This window comes from Cyclopterus lumpus, chromosome 9 (assembly GCF_009769545.1).
Source record: "Cyclopterus lumpus isolate fCycLum1 chromosome 9, fCycLum1.pri, whole genome shotgun sequence".
NCBI classification, from domain to species: Eukaryota; Metazoa; Chordata; class Actinopteri; order Perciformes; family Cyclopteridae; genus Cyclopterus; species Cyclopterus lumpus.
In genome coordinates, this window is record NC_046974.1 from 16,518,770 (window position 1) to 16,544,840 (window position 26,071).

A 26,071-nucleotide genomic window follows, 5' to 3' on the forward strand; every position below is an offset into this window, starting at 1 on the left:
GTGGATAATCAGCAGTGTGTTTTTGATTAAATTAACAAGATAGACTGCTGGCATTAACCTGGTTACTATACAGTTAAAGGTTCAGTTACATGCTATGCTGTTCACCATAGCATCAACCAAGGCTAACCATGGCTCACTTATCCATGTCACCTTCCTGTATACAGATGTGATTCGTCCTTTTTACAACAGGCATGGGCAACTATCCGTGCTATAGCTTTGAATAAACAGCGTGCCTTTTGTAATTGCTTTCGCTGTAAAGTGTAACTTAACCCCCTCAGCGCTGCAGAGGAAGCGGGTTAATGACTCCACCGTCTCCGCTCCTCCCAGGCTTCGCTCTGCTGTTGTTAAACCTGGCTGTGCTGGAGGAGTGTGCGCTGTCTGTGTTCGACTCACTGTGAGAACGCCCGCTAGCAGAAGTAATGAAGAGCATCCTGTGTTTATGTGTGGGACTTTGTGTATTTCATCTTCTCACACTGTGCATCCATCATGATGTTAGCTTATAAAAAGTTGGCAGGTTAATTGTAATGTTTAGCCTGCTTGCTTCCCCCTTCTTGTCTCTCCGTCTAAGTTCTGTGTGCACTTTCTCTCTATTTTGTTTTGTTTCTGTCTTGAAGACCGTCCCGTCTTTGTCCAGCCACCTCCTCTAAGCTAATGGGCAACTTATTATCAAGCTATCTATCTCCTCTTTGATATTTGTTGAAAAAGTAATTTGATCTAGCAGTGCAGTGAACACATCACAGAGCAATTGGCAGGATGGTGTGTGTGTGCATGTGTGTGTGTGTGTGTGTGTGTGTGTGTGTATGTGTGTATGTGAGAGAGTGTTTGTTCAGGGCCAAGAAAGGAATGGGATGAGTGTTTGATTGAGCCACTAAGTATCAGTCTAAAGTCAATATTTATCTGTCTGGGCTAAAAAAGGGGGGAATAGACAAAAGTGTAGAAGGCATTGCACAGATATTGCGTATGAGATTAGTTGAGATTGGCTTTCCATGTCACTTAGATTTTTGAATGAGGGAGCGGTAGAGTCATAACACATAAAACAGATGTAGTATCAAGATCTAGTATCGAGCAACTCAAACTGATTAGGACAAAGGAGCTATGGTATTTAAAAATAAAGGTGGCAAATTAAAAATGTTTAAAAAGTCAGTGTGACTCAACTGAACAGCTTCCAGTGCTTCATGATCATATTCATACTGCGGCACCAGCGCAGCAGTAGATACACCACCCTGTTACAGGAGTTGAAGAAGGTGATCCTGAGCTTGTATCAAATCACCATCACCCCAATGTATCATTTGAGGGTAACCTTTGAGAGATATGTTGATCAAAGCCTTTGGGATGTGTCCTCAGGTCATGACCTGGTTCCACCTTAAATAAAGCAGCCTGCAGCATTGAGTCAATGTTCCCAAAATATCTGGATGAAAGATAAACTGTCCCCTCTCTTCCTCCCCTCGTGATTTTCTCTGTGTGAAGTGCTCCCACACTCTTTTCCTTAATCCCCCCCTTTTCGTCGTCCCCCGCCCTCTTATTTTTTTTGTCTCCTCCCATCCCCTAATCTCCCCACTTGATATCATCTCCCTCATTTTTCCTCCTGTTCTGTGTCCCACTCACTCCACCCATGGTTGATTCTCCTCCCTCTCTCCTTCCAACCTAACCTCTACCCATTCTTCCACTCGCCTCCCTCTTCTTCTATCCCCTCCTCCACCTTTCCCCTCCCCTCTGTCATTGGCTGGTATATAAGAGCATTGCATCCTTCTCTGCCTCTCTCACACACATACAGTGTGTTTACCGGGAAGGGGATAGTCACGGGGAAGCTAGAGATTACATTGTCAACCTGCCTGTGAAGGAATTACTTTCCTCTCTGGATTTCCATTAAAGAGGTACAGCTTTTCCATTAACAATATATTAGCACTAAATAGTAGGAACTGTTATGCAATTAGGGTTGTTGGCTGTGTAATTGTACTCTTGTGAGGTTTTCCTGGGGGGGGGGGGGGGTTGTAAGTATTTAATGCTACAGAACTGCTGTAGCATACTCAAGTATTGTTTGCATGTGTATATTTTCATGTTTTCACCTGCAAGTGTGCAGCCAGTTCCAAAAGGAAATGTGAACCTTTTTTTTTTTTTATTTGACCCATGAATATTCCTGATTTTTATGTTTACTAAAAGTGTCTGTCTAAAAATCCCTTTCCACTGAATTATGTTTCTCTTTTCACTTTCTCTTATATATTCCATACAATGATGTATGCTTTCCCTTCCTATCTTCTCTCAGATCTTAAAACAACACCCTAAAGGGAGCCAACGCCACATTCTTACCAATCATCAACACCCTCTGACATCACTATTATCACCTGATCTGCAACACATTTTCTTGCCGTCACCATCATCACTTACGCCAAAACGCATTTGACATCACCCAGGGAGACCATGAGCAGAAACTACCAGGTCACACTCTTCGGCCCGGCCCCCTGGGGCTTCAGGCTGCAGGGAGGGAAGGACTTCAACTTGCCCCTCACCATCTCCAGGGTAAGACCAAAACACACACACTTTGACACGCAGCTGTGATCATACGGCTACTCCAACACACGCTATCTACTATGCGATAGAAGCACATATCCTGTTTCATCTCAGAACCCTTTCATCACAGTGCAGCTGCAGAAAGACATCCCAGCAATGCCACATGGCCTATAAGTGATTCAAAAGATGAACACTAATCAGCGTGACCCCTCCCCACACTCTCATCCCCCTGTCCTTCTTTTCACCACCTCGCCCCCACCACACTTGTCATAGCTCGCTCAGCCGATCATATGCCATCCGTCGAGCATCGAACACACAGGAAACCTTTTCTCGCTCTCCACGCATTCCACTTCACTTTTGAAGTGTCTGCAGCAAAAAGTGCCGCAATCAAAGTTCGGGCGCACAACTCTTGGCTTCAGCGCCTTCTGCTCGAGCAAGTAACTTGATGGTCCCTTGGTTTCTGTGCCTTTCAGTACTCCTAACGTTACCTCTTGTTGCCCTCCCAGTCTGCGGTTCATTCACACATTTAAGTTCACACAAATATGTCTCCCCCCGTGACTTTAACCAAATAATGATCCTGAAACGGATAATCCCGCTCAAGCTTCTGTTCCGTTCTGCTTGGGCAGTGCAGCTTCACTGGCACACACACAGTACACTGGAGCACGCACACACTGCACCCACGTACACAATCCCAGTGCGTTCACACGCTCACAGATCACTACAACTGGCGGTGGACAGGCTAATGGCAACATGAGATGAATGGCTTGCCAGGTCCTGTGCCAATCCCCCTCTGGGCCGCTTTGGGTTGCCATGTTTGTGTTATTACTTTGGATGTGATACTTTTCCCACTAACTGAAGCCATGTGGATTCTTACCACAGTTGTGTGTTTGTATCTGGGAGTGTGTGCCTGGACTCACAATTATCTGAGTAACGGAGGGGAAAAAAATGACAGAAAAAGAGAAAGAGGCAAACAAAAGCAACTATTTTCTTTATGGATTCATAAATGTTTCCATGTGGATGCCATTACATCTGAAACAACTAATTCTGATGAAAATAACATGCATTGCAAAATATGTCCTCTAAAGAAATACCGTCCTCTAAAGAAAAACCTTCACTGACGTTTGTCGGTTTTCTTATCCCCAGAGAAGTTAGCAGGAACTAAACTATAATTGTCTCAGCAGCCGCCTCTGACCTTTACTGCAGTATCACAATGACAGTTATATGGTTTGAGGTTTCAAGACATTGGCAGTGTGAGCAAGTGCTGGTGCAGTTAAAATAAATGTTTGTTCGCTCTGCTTAAGACTGTAAAGTGTACCGTAAGTGGATCATATATGACTATGCTGTAATACTTCAAGGTAATTCCCTATTAGAACCAAGTCATGTCTAAAACGGTGAAAGGAGAATTAAAGAACAATCTCAGTTACTACCTCATTGTGCATCAAAAGGTGTAAACGAAAGCTTCAGTTAATGAAACCAACCGCACCTTCTGCCCTCCCCATCTTTAGCCAGTTGATATACAAATTGTTCACAGTTATAAATACCTTATTTACATCCCAACTCACCGTCTTGTTTTCAATGTAAAAGTCCCAATATGCTAGTTGATTGGGAGTTTATGAAATAAAGACCAATTGTATCAAACGCAACGTATGGCTGCCTCTTAAATTAGTTTTGAAGTAAAACAATATATATATTGGAAAACAGAGCAGCAGTGGTTTTGGGGAGACCACATGAATGAAGTGTGGCCATTATTTAACTTTGGGTCTTTTACAGGAGAGAAATGTAGATTAGCAGAGGACAAGGAGAGCATGTGACTAAATGTGAGGTTATATTGAGAGGCAGTGTATGGAAACACATCTACTCATTGTATACAGAGGCGAAGGGTAGCTTGAGGGCTGATGACAGCCAGTCTACGTGACACTCAGCAGGTCATCAATCTAGATTCGCCCCCCTCATTCTTATCGTTCCTTCATCCCATCATAGCCTTCAATTTGTCTCTCTCTGTCTGTCCCTCTCTTTTTCATTATATAATGTAAGATATGACTCACTTCCACAATAAATATAGTTTTCAGTCTACATACAAGAATCAAGCCAAATCTAATCTTATCCTCTCTATTAAATATGTTATGGGGAGGAAGGGCAGTGCTTCTGACCGCTGATCACCCATATACATACTTATGTGTGTGTTTCTGCTGTGTGTTTCACACACATTGCTCTGTGCCAGTCCAGCCATGGTGTTGCTTCTGCGAAAGGGGTCAACGCAGTACACAGCCAAACCACAGACAGCCTCACAGCTGCTATTGCTGAGCTCTATATGAATGTGGATGTTCTGTGTGTGTTGTTTACGCCATATGTCATAGCCATGGTATTATCACATCGTACCGGTACTGCATCAGAGGGTCAAGTAAAGGAGTAACCACAACTGTAAGTCCTGAGCTATCTGTCCAGTAACTGCAATTTTTTTTTACAGGGTAGAAAAATATTTTAATAACAGGCTAGAATTCTCAATACTTCTTCTCAAAGTGCCCATGAAATGTTTTACTACGGCAACCCAGTTTGACATTGTCCATAAAAGGAGATATTTGGAGAAGAAAGGAAAATATTTGAGGAAAACATGCAGCCTGAGAGAGTGGGGTCAAGTTCTCCTTACATATATGTATTGATAGCCTGCAGCACCTTGAACATAACCTGCATTAGTTAGGCAGGGTTTTCCACATTAATCAATATACAATAGATGGTAATGCACAGGTACTGTTCAGCCAAGCAGCTGGACCTACTGGTGCTCTTCTACCGAGTCCACTTGTTCAGCTGATGGTGGTTAAAGAGAGCAAAGGAAGCAAAATAAAATAGTTTAGATGCACACTTGCCTCAATGGGCAGCAGACTATTAATATTAATACCTTGCCTTTTAGTGACACAACCATTTCATGAGTATGTGCTGCAAAAAAGACTTTGTAGAAAATAGCTTGCAGAAGTACTCCTGTAAATCCTCATTAAAACCATTTATCTTGAAATCAAAAGATTTTCAAGAACAAGGTCCTTCATGTTTGCAAACCGAAAATAGCAGCCCTCTATTCCCACTTCAGTGTACAACAAGGTGAATCAATATTTAAACCTTTCTTCGGGGCAGCCCACTTACAGGATCCACTGCTGAAATAATTTAGGGGAAGGCAACCCAGGGGAGCGAGTGCATTACGATCCTGAAATAGATGCGCCGTTTCTCACGTCAGCTCCCTGTGACCGAACCCACTCATGAGACAAATTGATCCTGGATCTGTACCCCTGTTTTAAGAGCTCCCGGGTCCAAGTCTGCAACATTATGCCAGGAAGGGTCGATAATAATGCATCCATCTGTGAGTCCTTCCTCTAGAGCTATACGGCCCGTATGATTAATAACTGGTTTTGGAGAAGTGTTAATTACAGCCGATAGAGTTTGTGCTGTGAATACAGCAAGATGACTGCAACACTAATCTATAATAAAACCTTTTCATGGAAGAATGCACTTCTTGTAACTCAGCGGTGGCTGCCTCCCACCTCCTGTGCTTCAACAGGCGATGACGACGGTTGACCACAGTGATGGGTCTATTTCACTGTAGTTCTTTACATGGTCTCTGTTTTGCCTCTATTTCCTCCTCTTACAGTACTTGCTCATACACTCACATTGCATCACTGTCCAGGTCTCTGTGCCCTCACCTTTCACACCAGACTACCGGAGCCCGTTGACAGCTCCTCCATGTGACTGATAATACCTAAATCTATCTTAATCAAACAAGCCCGCGCGCTTCCCTCTGAGTATTTATCTATCTATCTTAGTGAAATAGACCCAGAGCCAGAATCAACAACTTATCATTTCCTTTCCCACAAATCAGCCTGTCAAAAACAAGCTCATACCTTCAGATTGTATGTTGACAGTTATCTGGTCCTGCTGGTGACCTCACTACATTTCTGTCTTCACCGGTAATGCGCTAACTAATCCATTTTTAAAAAGCCCTCTCAGTGCCAATATGCCAATACAGAAACCATGCTGAAATGAATCTTTTCATTCAGGGTCATACTATCTAATATTAGTGGAAATGACTCATGTAAGTGAACAAACATTACCAAGAACAAACAATAGCATGGTAATAAAATATACTGAAATAATTATTATTCGTAACGGTGACGGACAAGCACCTTTATTGTGATTTCACAATGAAGAGACTTGAATGTCCTGTTGTTTAATGTGGTTATAATGTATTTTCCACAGTAGCTGCTAATCGATCCGTGTCTCCTCAGCCTTCCTCTCAGGATACCGGCCTCATGTCTGGTATCATGTTTATTCAGACTAATAGTGGTTGACTACAATAACTGATAGATATACAACTGCAATGGCTGTGGGTTAGGAGCTCAATAGAAGGAAAACAGCTGGAGCTATCCTCTTTCCTCTTCGGCTTTCAAGCATTTGATCTTGATGCTTTGTTTGGACGTTGTTCAGTGGACTCTAGACCCTGAAGTCTCATTCCTTCTGGCAGAATGGAGAAGAATAGAAGTAGTACTGGAATAGAAGACACAGCTGGCACTTTGGTTCACTACTGATTGGCTTATTTAAGGGACCTTGCATGGACTGCTGTGTTTGCAACGAGGCTTCTCTAAATACACAATTTTAAGATATTATTCAACTGCGTCATTGACCAGAAACCCCTTGATATTTACACCTTACAAATAGTTCAAGCAGTTTTCATTCCCACAGTCTCTGGATGGATTTCTCAACCCACTCAGCTGCAACTTGATTTATAACATACTCAGTAATGACACTCAAAATATAGGAAAATAATTGTTACCCTAACTCATTTTAATGTTTTTTGGCAAGGTTTTTCATTTCAAATGTTGACTAATAGCATTCCAATTAGAAGATATTATAAACAAGTTAAACGTGATTTAACCTGTAACTTAAAACCACTATTTTGGATAAATGACAGACTGTAAGTGTGTGCGCCGCTGATGACGCACACTCTGGGTTGATATGGAATAAGAACAATCCAGTCTTGTGTTATTATGGCTCTATTCCTGAGTGTGTGTTCACCAGCTTTGCCAACGCTAAGTCCCGCAGCGCCATGACAATCACATCATTGAGTCTGGCCATGAATGCTGGCTTGTTCGTTTCTAGTTTACAAAGTGCAGTTAGTTTTTACAACTTGAAATAATGTCATGTGGATTTGTTGAGTCTGGTGCTGTGTTTAGTGTAATAATATAGTCCTCCGTTACATAACCCCCTCACTTAATGTACATGTGAAGGAAACATCCAGCCGTCAGTACTTAAAGAAAGAGTGTCAGTTCATTTTGTTGTTGTCTACTTGTCCTTGATTAGCCTTGTCCACAACCTCTCAAAGATTAAATTGTATCTTGTTTTTTCCAAAAAGTATACATTTATTGGTACCGTGTGGAGTTTTTGATCCTTAGTGCTATCTAGCAATGTTGTTAAGAGTGAGTCCCTGCTGCGTTACACAGACATACGCATTCCTGCCCGCTGTGTCACACAGTTCCACTTATCGGTTAAAGCAGTAACGTCCAATCAAAAGCAGCCAGAAGAAGACTAAATGTGCACGTAAACAATGCATCTTTCAAATGATTTCTGCAAATGTTTCATGAGGAAGTAAATGCATTACAGATATTTGTTAGACCTCACAGATACGCAATGTGTTTAGGGTGAATAACACTGCATGTGAACCGAAACGTTGTCAACACGAAAGCTCCCCGGGCACCTTGAAGCGTGTATACGTTGTGTTGTTTGGGGATTTTTTATTATTCTCTCTTTATTTAAAAGGGACCGTGTACAGTTAAAACATAAAGGTCACCATTTGATGCACTGTACCAGATTGTAGCTACAGCTGATTTGCATCTGTAGTCCCTTGACAGACACAACAAACATAAAACAAATAGCAAACAGTACATAATAAGACACAATACAACAGTAGTATTAAGAATAGACTCACTATGCTGAATTCGCAGCACTTTGATGGGCATTATCTTTAACCTCAATTATTTGAATAATATCAGAGGAGTCATTGCATCTACCTTTTGTGGATGTAATAACATCAAGAGAAAGCAGCATACTCCCAATAAGGCTTATCAGCTCATATCAGAGGTGGATTCTGCCTGCATGGCAGCTTCTTGAGTGAGTGTGGCAAATCTCTTTCTCTGTTGTGCAAAGTTTTATGTTTAACATATACGATGTGTTTCTGTGGGTTTGGCAGATATTGCTGCAGTGAGCTATCTATGGAAACTTGATGCCAAATATCCTTTCCTATTAAGGTTTCACATTCACATACAAGCTAGGAAGTGATTATTAGACACTGGTGCACACACAGATTTAAAGAAAGGAGGAGTTACTTTCAGATTAAGTGTGTGTGTGTGTGTGTGTGTGTGTGTGTGTGTGTGTGTGTGTGTGTATATATATATATATATATATATTAGAGTGCCGGCATGGGTACACATGTGCAAACACACACCATGCATATACTGTTACATCATTTAAAGAGATCCACTAGTGGGCTGAGATCCTTTACGCAATTGCTGTAGAACATTATATTGATTCCATAGCGTTGTGTCTTCTATCGCCAGCAGTAATGTGTGCTGTACGCTTCTATTCATTAGTAATGCAATGGTCTCTTTTGGATTCTCGGCTGGAACTCGACTTTTAACCCTATAAAGCAAACAATCGGCCAGCGTCGGACAAGTTATGACGGCTGGAAAAGAGCAGTGGATTTTGTCGGATCGACACTATATCCTGTTTTAGGTATTTACATGATGCATTTGACATTACTGCATGATTAACCTCATTCGGGAGCATATATGAATGAAACATTCCCTGACATAGTTTAATATGTGTTACTGATGGATGCAGCTCAGTTGTGGTCTGCCCCAGCTTTTGTGTGCTGTACTTTTTAAAGTTTTCCCCCTCTTTTCAAATTTTTTCCATCTCTATCCCTACCTCTCCTTCATAAATCTTACTCGCCTCTATATTTCTTCCACTGTTTCTCACCCTTCAAATCCATCTCATTTCCTTCATATAATGTTTTGTCGTTAGTTTACTGTTGACATTTCAGAGCACTGAAACCGGCATTATATTTCCCTCACACATGTTTAATGTTTATATCCATACTCTGGTTATGAATGACGAGGTGGCCCATAAACAAAAATGGTTTTGATAAAAAATGGTGGTAATGGCAATAGTTTCCTCATTGCATATATTACAAATATACAATTAAGGAACATTTCCTGTCATATAGGATCACAGTAAAAGGTAATATCTGACCTGAGTAGAATAAATATTTCTAAAGGCTGGCATATGGTGGCCGCCTTTGTAGATTTCTGAGTTACGAGGAACAATGTGGGTGTTCGTGTCTCCTGCTCTGAGTGTTTCAATCTGTCACTCCTTGTGCTGAAAGCAGCCATTGTTCAAAGCACTCAAACTGGTCAGTGTATGTTCAAACCAGTGAGCGTTTCAGCACTTAGCTCGCCCTTATTGCGATGTGTTGGAACCAGTTTACTTTTTCAGAGCACTTAAATCAGACGGCGTATGTGTTGAAAACAGACGTTGCTGGAAGCATAACGGCAAGTTCATCTGTGAAGGCTACACCGCATGTGTGTTTCTTATTCTTTTGAGTTTGGACAAGAATATTGACCCTTTCACTTTTTGAACGAATAACTTTGGACACAAAGGTACTGTATGTTGAAAAAGCAGAATATCAGGTATTTTAGGAAGGAAGCTAGTCCAAGCAGATACCATGTTTTATAAATTGCTAAATTTACTGAAAAACACACCTTATTATTTATACCCCTTATGAACTTCATCCAGCAGACCCTCGAGCGACTGAGGGAATTATGTGATTTGTTACATTTTTTAAAGGCGCAGACAAACAATGTCAGATCAGAACACAATTTGTTTTAGAGGACTTGTTGCTTTCTGAACACCTGATGAATGTGAGTACAATGTCCACTCTCCTTTTCGCTCTGTATTGGTCTGTACTAACTTCTGACAAGAAATATCTGCAGTCTTTAACTAAATTTTTTGCTTTTACATTACACGTAGAAATGTCATACATTGTTGATGGAGAAAATCTTTATCAGAGCATGGCAGTGGGCTTTTTATGTCTGCTCATTTTCTGAGAAGGATTTTAATGCAGTCTTCTAAGGCAACTTTAGTCCCCTTTGTCATCGTGAGATCAGCAAGACCCAGTCTGACAAGAAATTAGAAAATTCCTACCCCGTCAATACTATTTTCTCATGTGGTTCAGTCATCTCGATGTTGGCATGTTTGTATTCAGAGGGTTATTCAAGTTGTGGTCAAGTGCACATTCGGATCAGAGCTCAGCTGCTGTCGTAGAGTATGAATAAGCTTCTACCGCATTACCGTCTCCAGTGGTTTTGTGTGCAGTATTAAAGCTGCTGTTTTCTGTCATAGCCAAAGCAACACAGCTATAAATCAAACACCCTGGGAAACTTGAAGGGCTCGGCCTTTTTTAATAGGCAGATTATTTACATGTGTGTTTCTGATTTTTCTCAATGATTTGTTTCACTGTCTTTGATATGAAAATAAAAACTACTTTCTTTTGACTGTTTCTGTATGGATGAGGAGAGGGAGAGAGGTAGTGGTTGTGGGTGTGTGTGTGTGTGTGTGTGTGTGTGTGTGGGGCAGGAACAGAGCACTAATTGGGGGAAAACATATAACTGAACATTTTGTGGTGAGCATTTGGTCCCTGACAGTGCCAGAGTGTTTATGAACACACCCCTTGAAATGGGTCAAGAGGCAAAGAGAAGCAAGAGCCCACAGATTCAGCAGCTTTCTTCTTCTCCGTCCCCTCTGTTCCTGCCTTCCTTTCCATCCATGCATTTCTAATCAGTGTCAAGACGATCCCTGTCGACTCTCTTCTTCCTGCCCTCTGTGGCCGTGAGTGGTGGCGAGTGATGTTGCGTGTGTTGGGCTAATATGACTATAAAAGGTTGGGGCCGCTGAGCCTTAACGCTAATCCGGGCGCAGAGCCTCTTTTATTAGCCCGGCCTGTCTGTCTTTGTGTGGGAGCTAGAGACAAAGATAGAGGCAGAGGAAACAGACCCAGAGGGGGGACGAAACACACCAAAGACGACTAAAGCCACAATGCACCTCCTCACCCTGGACTGTCGCTTCTCATTCAGCAGAAACAGATTTTCTCGTCAAAGCTCCGAATACAATAGCTGCACTTGAAGTGATGCATGGTGGGTAAGAGTAAGAGCCACTTCATAGCTGGAACAACCACAAAGTGGTCTATGTGTGTGTGTGTGTGTATGTGTGTGTGTGTGTGTGTGTATGTGTGTTCAGTGAAGTGGCATGTGTGGGGTCTTTTCTCCTCCGTGTCAAAAGAAACAAATGACCTCACTCCCCTTTGGTCACACGTGGACCTTCTGTCTGACCAAGAATGGTCAGAATCACAGCTGCAGCTGCGGTTTTGTTCTCCAAGGACTTCAACAATATCCAAGCCCCTTTTTCAACACTATAACAAACACACACTTAATCAAATTGTTAGAAAAATCTTTATGATATCAATATTTTTTATTTTTTTTTACTTTGCAATGACACCATCACATTGGACTTCGATAAAGTGCTTTGGCGTCATGGGAAAGCCAACAAGAGATACTGAGTGTAACATCCTACGCACATTCCCTCCGCCTCCCGATAAGAATGTCTCTGGTTTATATGACACATGATGCCACCATTGTGGCAATGTATTGTTAGGCAAGGCGGTAATAAAAAAAAGAAAAATCGACTATTAGAAACAAACAAAAACGTCTCCTTACTTGTTATTTAAGGATGAAATACTGTTTGTTTTTCTATCAATAACAACATTATATTTGTGTCAGCATCCCTTACATCATTTTAAATAATCTGCTTCACCTGTATACATATATCAATAGCACATCGCTTTCCAAAAAGGAAACGGGACGAGTTTCAACACAGAACACAATTATATAGAACAATTATATAGAATATAGAACACAATTACACATTTAATCTAATTAGAGGCCTGTTAAGAAGTTTGTTGCCTCACAACTGTTTTCCAACACTTGTTTACAGAATCTGTTCAGCATTGCTCATAAATAGATGGACTGCATCAGCAGTGATGGGTGTGGAAAATATTACAGTTGTTCCCCCAGCCTGATTGTAGTTATATATTTAACATTTATATCAAGAGCAGACTTGTTTATAACATTTGTGTACATTGTGTGTGTTAATATAAGCCCTGTTGTTCAACATCAGTTCCTCTGTTTTGCTTGAATCTGGGTCAAATTAACGCGCTTCCCCCGGAGTGGAAGTGCAGCAATTAAACTTTGTTTGGAGGCAGATATTTGAAGCATACCTCAAAAATCATTGGATAAGCTTAAAACCAGAGACAAGTGGAGAGCATACATTCATGATGCGTGCAAACTAAGAGATGTCTGGCCTGTAGTTGCTGTTACCTCGAAGCCAATAAAGCTGGTATGCGTTTGCAACGTTCAACGTCCTACATGAGCTATTTGTCACCTTTTTAACTGCATTGTGTACGTGCATAATGACATAATTACTTTTTATTGGCACTAGATTCACTGTAGTTGATCCTAAGTGTGAGTCAAGATAAGCTTAGTTTGCTTTTTTTTTATAGAAGCAGACAAATCCAAAACACCAACATTGCTGATGTTGAAAGATGGCCTTATGCTCTTTGTAATATAATTTATTTTAAAATGTTGAAGCAAACAATTTTGGCCATGCAGATTTAATCAAACAACCCTCCAATAAAAAATGGCTACATAGTGTAGAATTTGGACAGAAGGATTGCATTATGGCTGTGATCATTCTTCCCACACATGCTGCGGTTAAGAGTCATTTTAAACCTTTCTCTTTTCTCTTAACAAGCTGTACGCCCAGTATGACAGCAGGTCATAAACAAGAAACAAAGGTAACTCAAAGATGAAGGCTGCTGCAATTAGACACGCATCAGTGAATGTACAGTGGGACCATCATCATGCGGTAGAGGACCAGGTCTTTCATTAGCTTTACCCAAATACTTCTGTAATGCAATGGATACGTAAAGCTTTTGATAAATACTGAGTCAATGTGTCTGCTTAATAATCCTGACTGTGATGCTGTTGGTTATGCACACAATTTAAACTGTTTGTGGTTTGTGTGTCTCTGCAGCTGACAGATGGTGGAAAGGCAGCTAAAGGTGGCATTGGTCTTGGAGACATGGTTCTGTCTATTGGCGGCGTCACCACAGAGGGCATGAACCACCTGGAGGCCCAGAACAAGATCAAGAGCTGCTCTGGTAACCTCAGCCTCAACCTACAGAAGTAAGCCATGATCAGAATGTGTGTGTGTGTGTGTGTGTGTGTGTGTAATAGTTATAAATTCACTTCACTTTAGAATTATTTAATATATGATGGGAAGTGGGAAGCCATGCATTGCCTTTCAAACACTCCCAAACAACCCATATCTTCAAATGTAAAGTCCGTGCTTCCCCTTTGAACCCCGACACTCCGCATACATGCAGATGTTCGATGTTGTTGCAGGAGGTCATCTTTGCTCCAACACCTCAACGCCATTAGTTCTGCCTGATGTCACATTCCCTGAAGGAAAGAGGAATAACTGAAATCGCAGCTAGAGCATCACACATGTGGACCACCCCCTCTTCCCCAAGGCCCACTCCTCTCTTTTTGGTGGAATCCTGTTGTACAGTGGAGCTGATTTATCACAACCTTGTTGCAGTGTGTGTGTTTGTGTGGGTGTGTGTGTGTGTGTGTGTGTGTGTGTGTGTGTGTGTGGCTTTATATTGGTTCTCATGTGGTTTGAATTGTCTGGTTCTTTGGCTGCACCTGTAGGCGAGCGTGTGTTTTCATTTAATCACAAAGTTCACGGCTCCTCCATTCCCTTTTGGATTTCCAGTATGCAGGATATACAGAGGTCAAATTAATCGATTTTGCTACGGTATATGAATTAAAAAATGGACTTCCTCCTGCGTGTTGAAGTTTCTCTTCGTCTGTGTCTGGATTTCACATTCTGTCGTCCCTCCATGACTTTCATCTTCCTATCGCCCTCCTCTTCTTCAGGGCTAACTGAGCATGTCCTCCAATTTGTGTCCAAATGATGACAGACCAAAGATGTTTGCTTTTGGTCAAGTGGCAGAGAACACGTACTGTAATACCACATAGTTTATAGTAATGTGGCTTTCTGTGAAAGAGAGACCATCATTGATGAGTGAAGCAGCTGGTAGAATAACACTTGGTTAAAGATCGTCAATGGATGATTTAGCTGTCAAAGTGGAAGTTCATATTCTGATGGATTACCAAGGTTTTTATCGTGAAGACAGTCAACCAGGTTTGGCTGACAACAATGTGGAAGATATACTACCCATCGGTCCGGCAGTCGTTGGACTTACAGCTTTTAAGCTGTTTCAATTACACCGTACAGCCTTTCTCACCATATTGACGACAATTACAGATTTGTCACTGATTGATAATTACAGTGATTAATTTTATGCAAAGTGTAGTTTAGCTCATGGTTTACGTGGAACAATACTTCCACACATGCATCTGATTTCATAGTTTGTCTCCCTAAAGCTGCATTAAATATGTGGATGAGAGGACTAATGGATTCAACATTTCTGTGCTTCATCTAATGTTTGGCATAAAGTGAAAGAGGTTGATATGAGCTCAGATAAACTCAAACCTGCCAAACATTTGATTTATTATTGTGACAGGCACACCGTATATCTTCCCTTAATGGAATAGTTTAGGAAATATGCTTATTTTCTTTCTCTGCAAAAATTAGATCAGAGGATTGAAACCACTGTCTGCTTAAAGTGAAGCTACAGTAGTCTAAAGGTTCAAAAGAAACTGCTGCACTCCAAGAATCTAGCCAAGAAATAGTCCAGCACATATCCTTCCGTAAAACCACAACCTGTTGTTTTTACACTTCACTGTTTTTACAAATTAAACAAATGTGATTGAATGTCATATTTAGACAGCCTTAGAGATGGTTGATGGATTTAAAAGAAATCTTGACTCAACATCCAACTCTCAACAAGAAAGCGTTTAAGCGTCTTTGCCCAAAGACTTTTTTGTTTCCAGTTAGGTGCCTAAAGAGTTGCCAAGTCCCGATGTAACTGAACACATCTCATGGAAGGGTGCGCTTGTTTGTGGGACCAGTTACAGGATTATCTGTTCTGCATCGCCCTTCCAGGGTTGATTCATGCCCTATTGGAAACACATGGGACAGCTCATGAAGTGGCATTATTATATTGTTGAGGCGGTGTGACCAGGCAGCTGCTTCGGGGATCGCTGGCTCCAGCTTCTGCCATACAAGAGGGTCCAGAAGAATGACCGTATAATGCCTGCGCCTTCTCCAGACTCCATTAACAATGAGAATGGGATCAAAGCTTTCGCGTTTCATTTTGTTTGTCGCACTCATTGGCACTGTGCGTTAGACGTACAGTGCTGTATATTCAGAAAGTGTCATGCCTAGGTCAACATCTGGACTTTAATAGGTTTACGTGCGTAATGGAAAGAAACAATCTCATCTCTCGTTTGTGTTAGTTTTTTATTGGCGGTGCTCGCTTCTCTTTTAGTTTTTCCTCTCTGCACATTTTGATTGGGTTTGTCACTGGGTCAGATAGCAACAGGAATGATAACGGCAAGAAGATACAGAGAGATGTTAACAATGCATGTGGTGTCTGCATGTGTGTATTTTAAAAGGAGACAGGTTGTTATTCCTTTTCTAAATAAACAAGTGATGGGGAGAAGAGATGGACGGCAGATGTGTGGACAAGACAAGGAAAGGCTGGAGAATAAAGTCGTTTCTCCAGGCAGAACCTAAACTCATGCAAAGCTGAATTTGGCCAGGTTCTAATTATTTTGAAGGATGACTTGGCAGATGTAAACGGGGCCAAATTACCCTGGCACTAACTGGAACAGGACTGGGATTTATTGCCTGAAAGGTAAAGCCATGTGGATGCATGAATGCAAAAACCATGGTCACCAGTGTAATTAACACTCACCGACATTCTGTGAGACTTATTTCTAGAGTGGAAAATCCATCACAAGCAGCACTGAAATTGCTGGTGCCAACATGACTTCAGGCTACGTTTGTTGTTGCCCCACTCGGCTCAGATCAGTCAGTGTTAACTGAGCTCACCAGTGTCGAGCCCGGTTTCAAATCAGCAACAAGAGATCTGCACAATATAAAAAATAAAAAAAAACACTTTGATGAACAGTAAATTACAGATGTCTGATTCAGATTTTCTGGGACTCATTTTGCAAACTCTGGTTTGAGGCTTTGGCAGTCAACTGGTTTCCCCGTTAAAACAGCAGGTTTCGGACATCACTCAGGTTTTGTTCTTGAGAACCAGATCTCACATACATGAACGGCTGTTTTATCAGCTTCTTTCATTCAGGAGTGATCCCTCTTTTATTGATTTATTTTGTACTTACAAAGATTCCATCTCACTTGCTTCACTGTTTGTTTCAAGATGATTGGAGTGCGTGCAGAGTGCAGATTCAGTTAATTGCTTAAAACTGTCTACCAGCTTCTTATCATCTACAATATATGTGTACATTGTATTGAAGGCGGTTTCTCTCGCATTAAATTAGATATCTTTCCTACACAACTGAAATAGCGGCTAGGGAATAAATAGTTACTTATCAGTTTTACTTGACATTACAAATCATTTCCTGAGTTGTTGTTCTGTCTAGGAATGCACTTTTGTTACGCTCTCAAAGCACAAACGTTCCGTTCCTGGCGTCTGGAGCCTTCAGAGCCTGCTGTCAAACTGAATCAGAGAGATAGTGACGTTTAAATATGGAAAGAAACAGGAAAGAAGGAAAGATGGAACGCTAAAAGAAGTCAAGGGAGGCCAATGGAAGTAATTCAGCATGGCAAAGAGATGAAAGAGAGACACATGAACAAGATGGAGATGGATTCTCTAAGGCCGACAGTTCAACTGGGTTCACATGAGCAGTTTCTGTAAACCCTCAATGGCACCGGGTGAGAACATTAACACTGCTCCATCTTTGGATTCATAATATTCATACTATTTGAATGTGATTACTGATGCTCAACTGTGGGGAAAAAAAGGCCGTTGAGTTTCCGGGAATTTCTTTTGTTTCTTCTTTAGCTGAAACTGAATTCCATTTTGATGAGAACTATAAATAACATCTATCTTATAAGTATTGTTTTAGCATAGAACATTGAACTGAGAAAGAATGGATGACAATGTTTAAATACTACAAACTTGCAACAGCAAATATGCTTCTTATTAAGAAAATATGGAAACCTTATTGATTAACAGAATGTTGATTCAGAACATGTTCAGATGCTCTACAATATCTGATATCTCAATATCCTGTCAACTAAAGCATGATTCATGTTTTATGGTAATGTTTAGGCAATCGATTTAACATTTAACATTTAACCAAACGGAATAGCCAAAAGTACTTTTGTTGCTTAACCCGAATTAGTATATATTTTGTAATTACAAATAGTTAGGTTAGAAGAACTGATAGATGTAGAGCAGAGGGGGTGTGGTTGAGGTTTCCAAGGAGAAAGGAGGTCGAGAGAGAAGGCCGGAAAGGTACAAATAAGGGAGTGAGAAACTGGCATTGAGGATATCATGGATTATAATTTAAGTAAAGTTTAAAGTAAATTGCTGAAGACCAACTGCAGTGCAATCACAATGTTTCATCACTTAAATTAGCCTCTTAAGCGATGCTATTATTCAACATCCAAGTATTAAGCTGTTCCTTACAACCAATCGACCCGTGCATCAACTAAACCACTTTTGTATTTCACTGTTCTGCACTTCAGCTGCCAGTGTCTGGTTTTAGGCTTTATTCCAAAACAGTTGAGCTATTTGAATGGGCCTGTGAGTGCTTTTCACCGGTGATGGCACAGTCTCAAGATGCCAATGTGTTCGAGGGAGCTAAAAGGTCCAAATTAAATTGCAGTTGACCTGACGCACTCCCCCACATATGCAGTACGGACTGAAGGCACATCACGCAGCGCTGCAAACGAATGCACAGTTTGAATACAGAAGCGATCGCGCAAAGAAGAAAAGTTTTTGAAGCAACTTTTGTTGTGCTCAGTTAATTGGTTCCACTTCTCTTTTCTTCATCAGAGTAGAGATCTCACCCTGTTTATTAAAGGATCTCAAATAGGATTACATTGTGTGACAGGCCCGCTCTCTGTGACTGAGAGTCTCAGTGCTGGAGCCGTCACATTTACAATAGTGAAGTCTTGCATACCCATGCAGAAAGCCGCGGAGACAGGCCATAATCAATTATAGATAAACACATTCAGGTTTTAGATTTACTGGGCAAGTGCGTTAAAGTGGACGCACGCACGCACACACACAGACACAGATAGCATGACAGCTGCTGGAGTTATTTTAAGTCTGGAAGTTGGCTCTGGGTGCTTGGGCAAAGGGTTGAGTGAGAGACTAACATGCTGGGTTGGGCTATACATTTTCTTTTTGTTTACATTTTCTCCTCCGAATAGAGATGCCCGGGTTGTACGTGCATATACACTGATACTTGTGCGCAGCCACGTGCCCAACGAACACTGATACATTGACCTGGCCACTGGCTACTTCTAGCACAGAGGTTCATGTCTCTTTCTCTTTAGATTTGTTGAGTAGTGTAATTATCGTCACAATAAAATCTGAAATACATGACTGATGGCTTACAAGATAAGTCATTTGGTTTATGTCACATGTTTGCATGATTCTGATACTTTAATCAAATTATCTATTGCCTTTTTTTAGCCTAACTTTGAATTGAAACCCAGAATGGACGGCATGCCTACTTGGAACTGGCTCATGTGTAACAAGAACAGCGTGTTTGAACAACCTTTGCTTTGAAGGAGAGAGATAATTGGATTCCCTATTTGAGAGAGAGCGACAGAGAGAGAGAGAGACAGAGAGAGAGAGACAGAGACAGAGAGAGAGAGACAGACCTGGGTTAATGCAACTACACTGGGAAACATTTGGCCTGCTGAAGTATTTCAGAGCAAAGCAAAGCAGGCGAGAAGGGGCGAGTAGAGGTGTGAAACAGAAAGAATATCTCACTACAGTGAAAAAGAGTGTGATATTAAAACATTAAGAACCAATGCCGGGTAGCCCCCGTAGTCTGATGGCAGTGAACTGGTACACAAGTCCATGAGCTGTAAGAGCAACTACCTTTAAGTTGGATGGTGATGGATTATCCTATGAGAGCTTGACATTACATGTTATGTATTTCATCAGAAAGACATAACATGATTGTTAAATATGATTTGGTTTGGTCTGAAGATTGATGGACCTTAATGGTTTACCATAGAGGTCTACGGTTATGTTCGACTGGCTCATTATTTTGTATTCATCCTCACCCTCTCACGCTGTTGGTCCTGACTTTACCAATACCAGAGTATATATCAAAACTCAATCACTACTTTATTTGGGGTGCTTATTGCCGGTCATACTGCTTTCAATAAAAAAAGCTGAATACAACTAGTCAACATGGAGTGTACACAGGTTAAAACAAGCTTACTATTGGCTTGATCAGTTAGAACTAAGCTGCACATTCAAATTAAAAGCCCTTTGCGAATCCTACACGGCTGCCATTGTCACTCACTCGGCTCTGACACTCGGCAAAGATTTTCCAAAGCCAAGAGCGCTAAACTGGGCTCTTTCACACGTCAGTAGTATTTGCCAAAGATCATTTAAAACAGATGACGGTCATCTTTGGCCAGGCTTTTAGTATTTGCACACTAACATCCTAATACAAAGACAATGCAGCTACAGCGAGACACACCTGTCTCTTTCTAGTCTGTTGTTTTCGCCAAAGGAAATAAAAAATCCCAAGAACATTAGGGGTCTCTGAAGGTAGCCCCTAAAACATTCTGAGGCCAAGAACAATGTGTTAAACTCATCTGTCTTTTTTTTTTTATTCCTCTCTGCTATTTGCCAAATATATCTTAGCGTAAGCCAAGTCATCTTTAGGCCAGCCAGCATGTTGAATGATATCCGAAATGGATCGCGGGAGCAGTGCGAAGATTCCTCTGGACTAATTAGACGAGAAAAACAAGAAGCTAGAGTTCACAAGCGCTGAGTAATCACTATAAATGACTGTCGGGGTGTCAGACCCAGTCGGAACATAAGCTGCACACTCAGCAGAGTTACAAATGACTCAATAATAAATTGTAATCAACATTTTTTTAAACAAAATCCAGTGCGGAATTTACCGGCTTGTGAAGTTCCCACATTGAGCGTGAAGTCTCTTGTGTTATCCACTCAGATTGGCTGGGATATATCAAAATGTTGCCAAATGACTGAATGTGTATTTGTTTTTGACATGATTGAGAGTGTCATCCGAGAAGCATGTGTAGTTCTCTGTGTCTTTTCGGGTATCTGTGTTACTTTTCAACACAATCTACTGCTATGTTTCTATACATAATTACAAATGTGTGCAACTTTATGCATAAATGAATATACTTGCACATACTGATGCAGGAGGTGTGCACCTCGTGCACTCTCATCCATCCCTGACCACTTTCCACCATCATCTTCTTCAGACTGTTCAGGTGTTGAAAATAATTATGATTTTATAGAGAGAGAAAAAAAGCAATTGATGGATTTGTATAACTTCAGGTATTTGTTCATTGTCAGAGCCAGGACCATTTTATGATCACTATCACAGCACTGTCTCCCGAGTTGATGAGATTCTTAACGTGTGCGTGTGTGTGTGCGTGTGTGTGTGCGTGTGTGTGTGCTTGTTTGTGTGCGTGGGTGTGTGTGTGTGTGTTAGCAAAAGAGCCAGAGAGAGAGACAGAGAGAAAGTAAAGAAATGGACCAAGTAAACAGAAAGTTGGATATTGAACTGAGAATCAGAAAAGGGCCAGATGTTGAATATGGAAAACACTACCTGATCCAGTCTGAGCGCTGGACCAAGGCGGAGTGCTGTCTCCCTTTGGCTGTATTTCTCTCTGATGTACTGTTTCTGCTGCCTTGAAAAATAACCGAGCTGCCAGAGAGAAAACGATAAACTGTAAAGTAGACAAGCAGATAATAAAACTCACTCTCTGCCTCTCTCACCCACATTGAATCTACATGTTAGGTGTACCCTGCATTATTTTACTGTTTATTCTTCTGCCCGATGCACACATTGTTGATGTAGCAAGACATTAGCACATCAGGGACCGATCTTACAAAAACCGCAGCACTAAATACTAATAATTTTGAATCTCTGCTTTATATCATCCCATCGGGGGCCCCCTATCACATGGATGTCCTCATCCAGTTTGGGCCCCCCTGTACCACTGGTTTTCCTTACGAAGCCCCAGCATGTACCCAGTTTGCCTCCAGGGCAGATTCCTAAACGCTCTCTGTCCAGGACCCACAGTTGAAACAATGAAATCTTCAATGCAATGGTCTCATGAAATCACACCCATGGCTTTGGTCGTGTCGGGTTTGACTTTAAATGATTTTGACAGCACCTGCGGGCCTTTGATGAACCCCAGTTTGCTCAAGAGAACTGTGCAAGGTTTCTCTGCTGGTCGTACGGTTCTGGTCAAGACTGTCGAGGTTTTCGTGTTTGTCCATTAGCTGCAGTTGGACATAAAGCTCAGTTTTGAGATTTGTATATTGGTCGCGGTGTGAAAATGTCGAGCACGTCTTTCCAAAGGACTCATTAGTTTATTCAATTACACAATCTTTTAAACAATGTTGCTCATGTGAAGTGTGGGTGTTGCCGTGAAGCGTTCACAGAGGGATGGCTGGACTCTATCAGGTCAAGAGTCTTTAACACTAAGTGAAAAATGCTGTATTATGTCAGATTGTATTTTGCTATTTGGGCGTGTGACTGCATGGCAGTCTTTCTTAGCACCTCTATGTGAGCTCCTTTGTTTATATGGTACGTTTTTACTTCTGGGTCAGTCTGCTTTGAAATCAAGCCGTAAAACTTTAAATTAGATATCAAACAACAACACAAGATTCCAGTCCTCCCATCAACTTATTTTACTGCCCAGTTACTCCAGAGACAGTGCAGCCAGTCACACTCACTTACTCCATTTCGCCACTTCAACCAACTCTATGCTGTTTGTCATAAAAAGAAAACATGTCCTCTGTAAAAATAATGAATGTAATGTGACATAAAATTACTTTTTTGGAAAACATCTCAGATTAATGATGTGCAGTAAAGCACGTCGACTGCTCATCTGTTTAAATGATTTGAACTTTGGTGTGCGACTAGATACATTTGTTGGAGCAGTAACTCTTCTTCTCTGTTGAAGATTTTACAGCTTTTTGTCTTAAATAAATGTCCGGCCCCACTACACTGTATAACATTTGTCATGCTTAAACCCAGTGAAATATGTACAGCAGCTGTGTTTTGCAGTGTCTGTGCCTCATCATATTTATTTTTACACTTCTATCCTCACACCTAATCTACTTTCATCCAATTGTTTTTGTTTTCCAACCTCTATTTAGTCAAGGCTGATGTGTTAGTTAGTTAGAGGAGCCCCCCAACCCCCCTCCTATACCACAGGAAACACGGGGGCTGTGTTGCATGTCAAGGTATTTCCTTCTGTGGTAATCTACATTTAAAAAAAAGGACATTCTGTGTAATTGTTATCAAATCTCCTGCTTACGGCAATATCTTTTCACAGATTTAGCCAGAAAGAGATTCGAAAATGTGTCTCTATGTAGACATAGTCCCAGAATATCCATGTGAAAGAGATATTGACCTAAGAGATATTGACCTGAATGTGAGGGTCTGGTCAGGTCCGCATTGAGTACAGACAACATGCAGCTAGAGGTAGAGCTGTTTTATGAAAACAACAGTTGACCCGTACCCTCAGGCTTTTTGTCTAGCTGTATTGATCTATGGCAGGAGATAAAGAAGCAAACACAATACAGCAACTATATAAAACACCTCAATTCTATATTAGCCTTCATGATGCCTTGAATGAGGAAAAACGGATGGAAACACCATAATTCTTACATGCTTGAAATTTTCTCAAAAGTTGTTTTTAATTGAATTGCGGTTTAGTCGGGAAACCGCAGTACTTTTAACATATTTTGTTCCGTTGGTCTGGTCAGCGTCAACGCTTCTTTTAGGATCTTGTGTGACGTCATACTCGGCTGAAAGGCCTGTCGAGGCCTCTATGGAGATACTGGTGGGAGTAGTGGATAAGGAAAGGGGAGGAACACACGCAGACACACACGCACACACGCACACACACACACACACGCACACACATACACCCACACACACACACACACGCACACACACACACACACACACACACGCACACACACACACCCACACACACACACACACAAACACACATACACCCCCCCACACACACACACACACACACACACACCCCCACACACACACACACACACACACACACACACACACACACACACACACACACACACACACACACACACACACACACACGCACACACACAGTAAACAGACCTCCATTACTTGTGATCTGTGGGTGACCCCTGTCTCGTATGGTCTTACCCAGTGTGAGGACTGATAAAGACAAGGCAGACTCGGCGTGCAGATCTATTTTAAGCTCAGCTCTAGATAAACTCACACACTGGTCTTGAAATAGTAGATAAATAACACAGTTGTTTTGGGAAAGAATGATACACCAGCTAGTGAAATCAGGAGTTATGGTTTCTGTTCAGTCATCATCTTTCTCTCTCTCTTATAGTACTAGCTACATTATACCTACAGTACACTGACTCCCTTTGCCTCTATACACCCACAACACCCTCACACCACCACACTACACAGATACATACACTGAGCCACACGTGGCAATCATTCTGCTAGACCCTCTGCTCTTATTGGTGCCCTGGCATTCTCTCCCGGTCACGTTGGTCTGTCTGCTTCAGTTTATGGTGAAACTACACAAAAAAAACCTGAAACCAAACCAGCCCTCTCTTTCCATTTCTTCCTAATAAGGAACAGTAAAAGAAAGAAATAGACAAGGGCTCAGAGAGTGTGTCCCACCTTCTGGAATGACGACTACATATATTTTAGAGGGCTTTGTTTCAATAAGCATCGTCACTTTTGTTTAAAGAACAGTGACCTCATTCTCAGGGAAGAGAAAAAAGGGGCAAACGGCATGAAGAGAGGAGATAATTCAAACTCAACGAGAAGGGTGGAAAAGTGGAGAGATGGACTAAAAAGTTAACAAGAGGTAAGAAGAGAGAAATAAACAGGTAATGACTTGAATTTAGTTAAGACAACACCATGTATTACATGAATGACCCTGGGGCACAGTACAGTACACAGTGCCTGTACATACTGTACATAACCCAGCTGCTGACGTCCCTAATTTAGGGAGGACGTCTCTCTCCTGTCTCCCCCTCTTTGAATCATGTGTTTCATGTTGCTGGGAAAGACAAAACAAGTTTGATCTTATTGCACACATGGATGCACCGGTACACAAACCATGTGATTTTAATTTTTTATATTGGATTGATGTATTCAATATTGCATTAAAGTGTTTCATGGATTTCAGCTGGATAAAATTATTCCTTTTTGTCCTCGGAAAGAATGCAAAAGTTACCACAAAGATGTAAACGAGCTGCCAAAGAATGTCTCAGCAAGACAAATTGGGTGCAAAACGAAGATAAGATCACCGTTTATACAGAACCAGAGCGGATCAGACCTGGGAAAGAAAACCAAGCCATTTAAAACGGATCGAGTTCAAGCTTTTTACACATATAAATATTTGGAATTGCCCAAGGTGCAGTAAATCTAAAAATAGATCTGCACACACATGCAGCCTGTCTACATGTGTGTGTGAATTAATTTAGAGCCTATGTGCAGGTGCAGATGCAGCAGAGGGCATGAACTGCTCCTTGTAATCTGTGTTATTGCACCCCGGTAACATTTCCTGGCCCACGTGCCCAAAATCACTGTCACCACACCCTTCATAATATACATCATTGTGTGTGTAAGTGTATATTTGTGTGGGTGTATGTCAACGATTCTGTCATCCAATTGGCAGCCCACTTCATTAAAGGCCTGCTTTATGCTGGAATACAATGATGTGTCCAGCTGTTTAAAACAAGGCCGACAGAGAGGCTTCAGAGGAGCTGTGTGTGTGTGTGTGAGTGAGTGTGTGTATGTGTGTTCAAGTTCAAGAGTACACTCATGTGGGAAGTTTTTGTGTATGAGTAAACAAAAACAGTTGTCAAACACACTTATTTATGAAAAACACACATGAAGTATTGGCTGATAGCATCTCCTCCACAACATTTCCTCCTGGCGTACAGCTTTAATGTGAGTGCCTATATCTGTGTTTGTGTCGTGTGGTATCTGTTTGGCTTGTACTGTTACTAACCAATCCCAGTCAGTGTCACCTCCCCATAAACAGCCTCTTGTTGTTGACCCACCTCCCTTTTAGACATACAATGAGACACACACACACACACACACACACACACACACACGCACACACACACACACACACACACGCATGTGCAACAATCTCTTATTGATTCAGTCTGGTTGGTTGTTCG

The 26,071-nt window shown here is 41.4% G+C and overlaps 1 protein-coding gene across 1 annotated transcript in view; it reads left to right on the top strand.

Annotated features, from left to right (window-relative positions):
- The first annotated feature begins 2,418 nt into the window (after positions 1-2,418).
- pdlim5a (PDZ and LIM domain 5a) overlaps positions 2,419-26,071 on the top strand; it is a 52,121-nt gene continuing 28,468 nt past the window's right edge. The window contains exons 1-2 of the mRNA XM_034541834.1: positions 2,419-2,517; positions 13,693-13,844. Coding sequence (XP_034397725.1) covers positions 2,419-2,517; positions 13,693-13,844 — 251 coding nt within the window. The remainder of the gene's footprint in view (positions 2,518-13,692; positions 13,845-26,071) is intronic.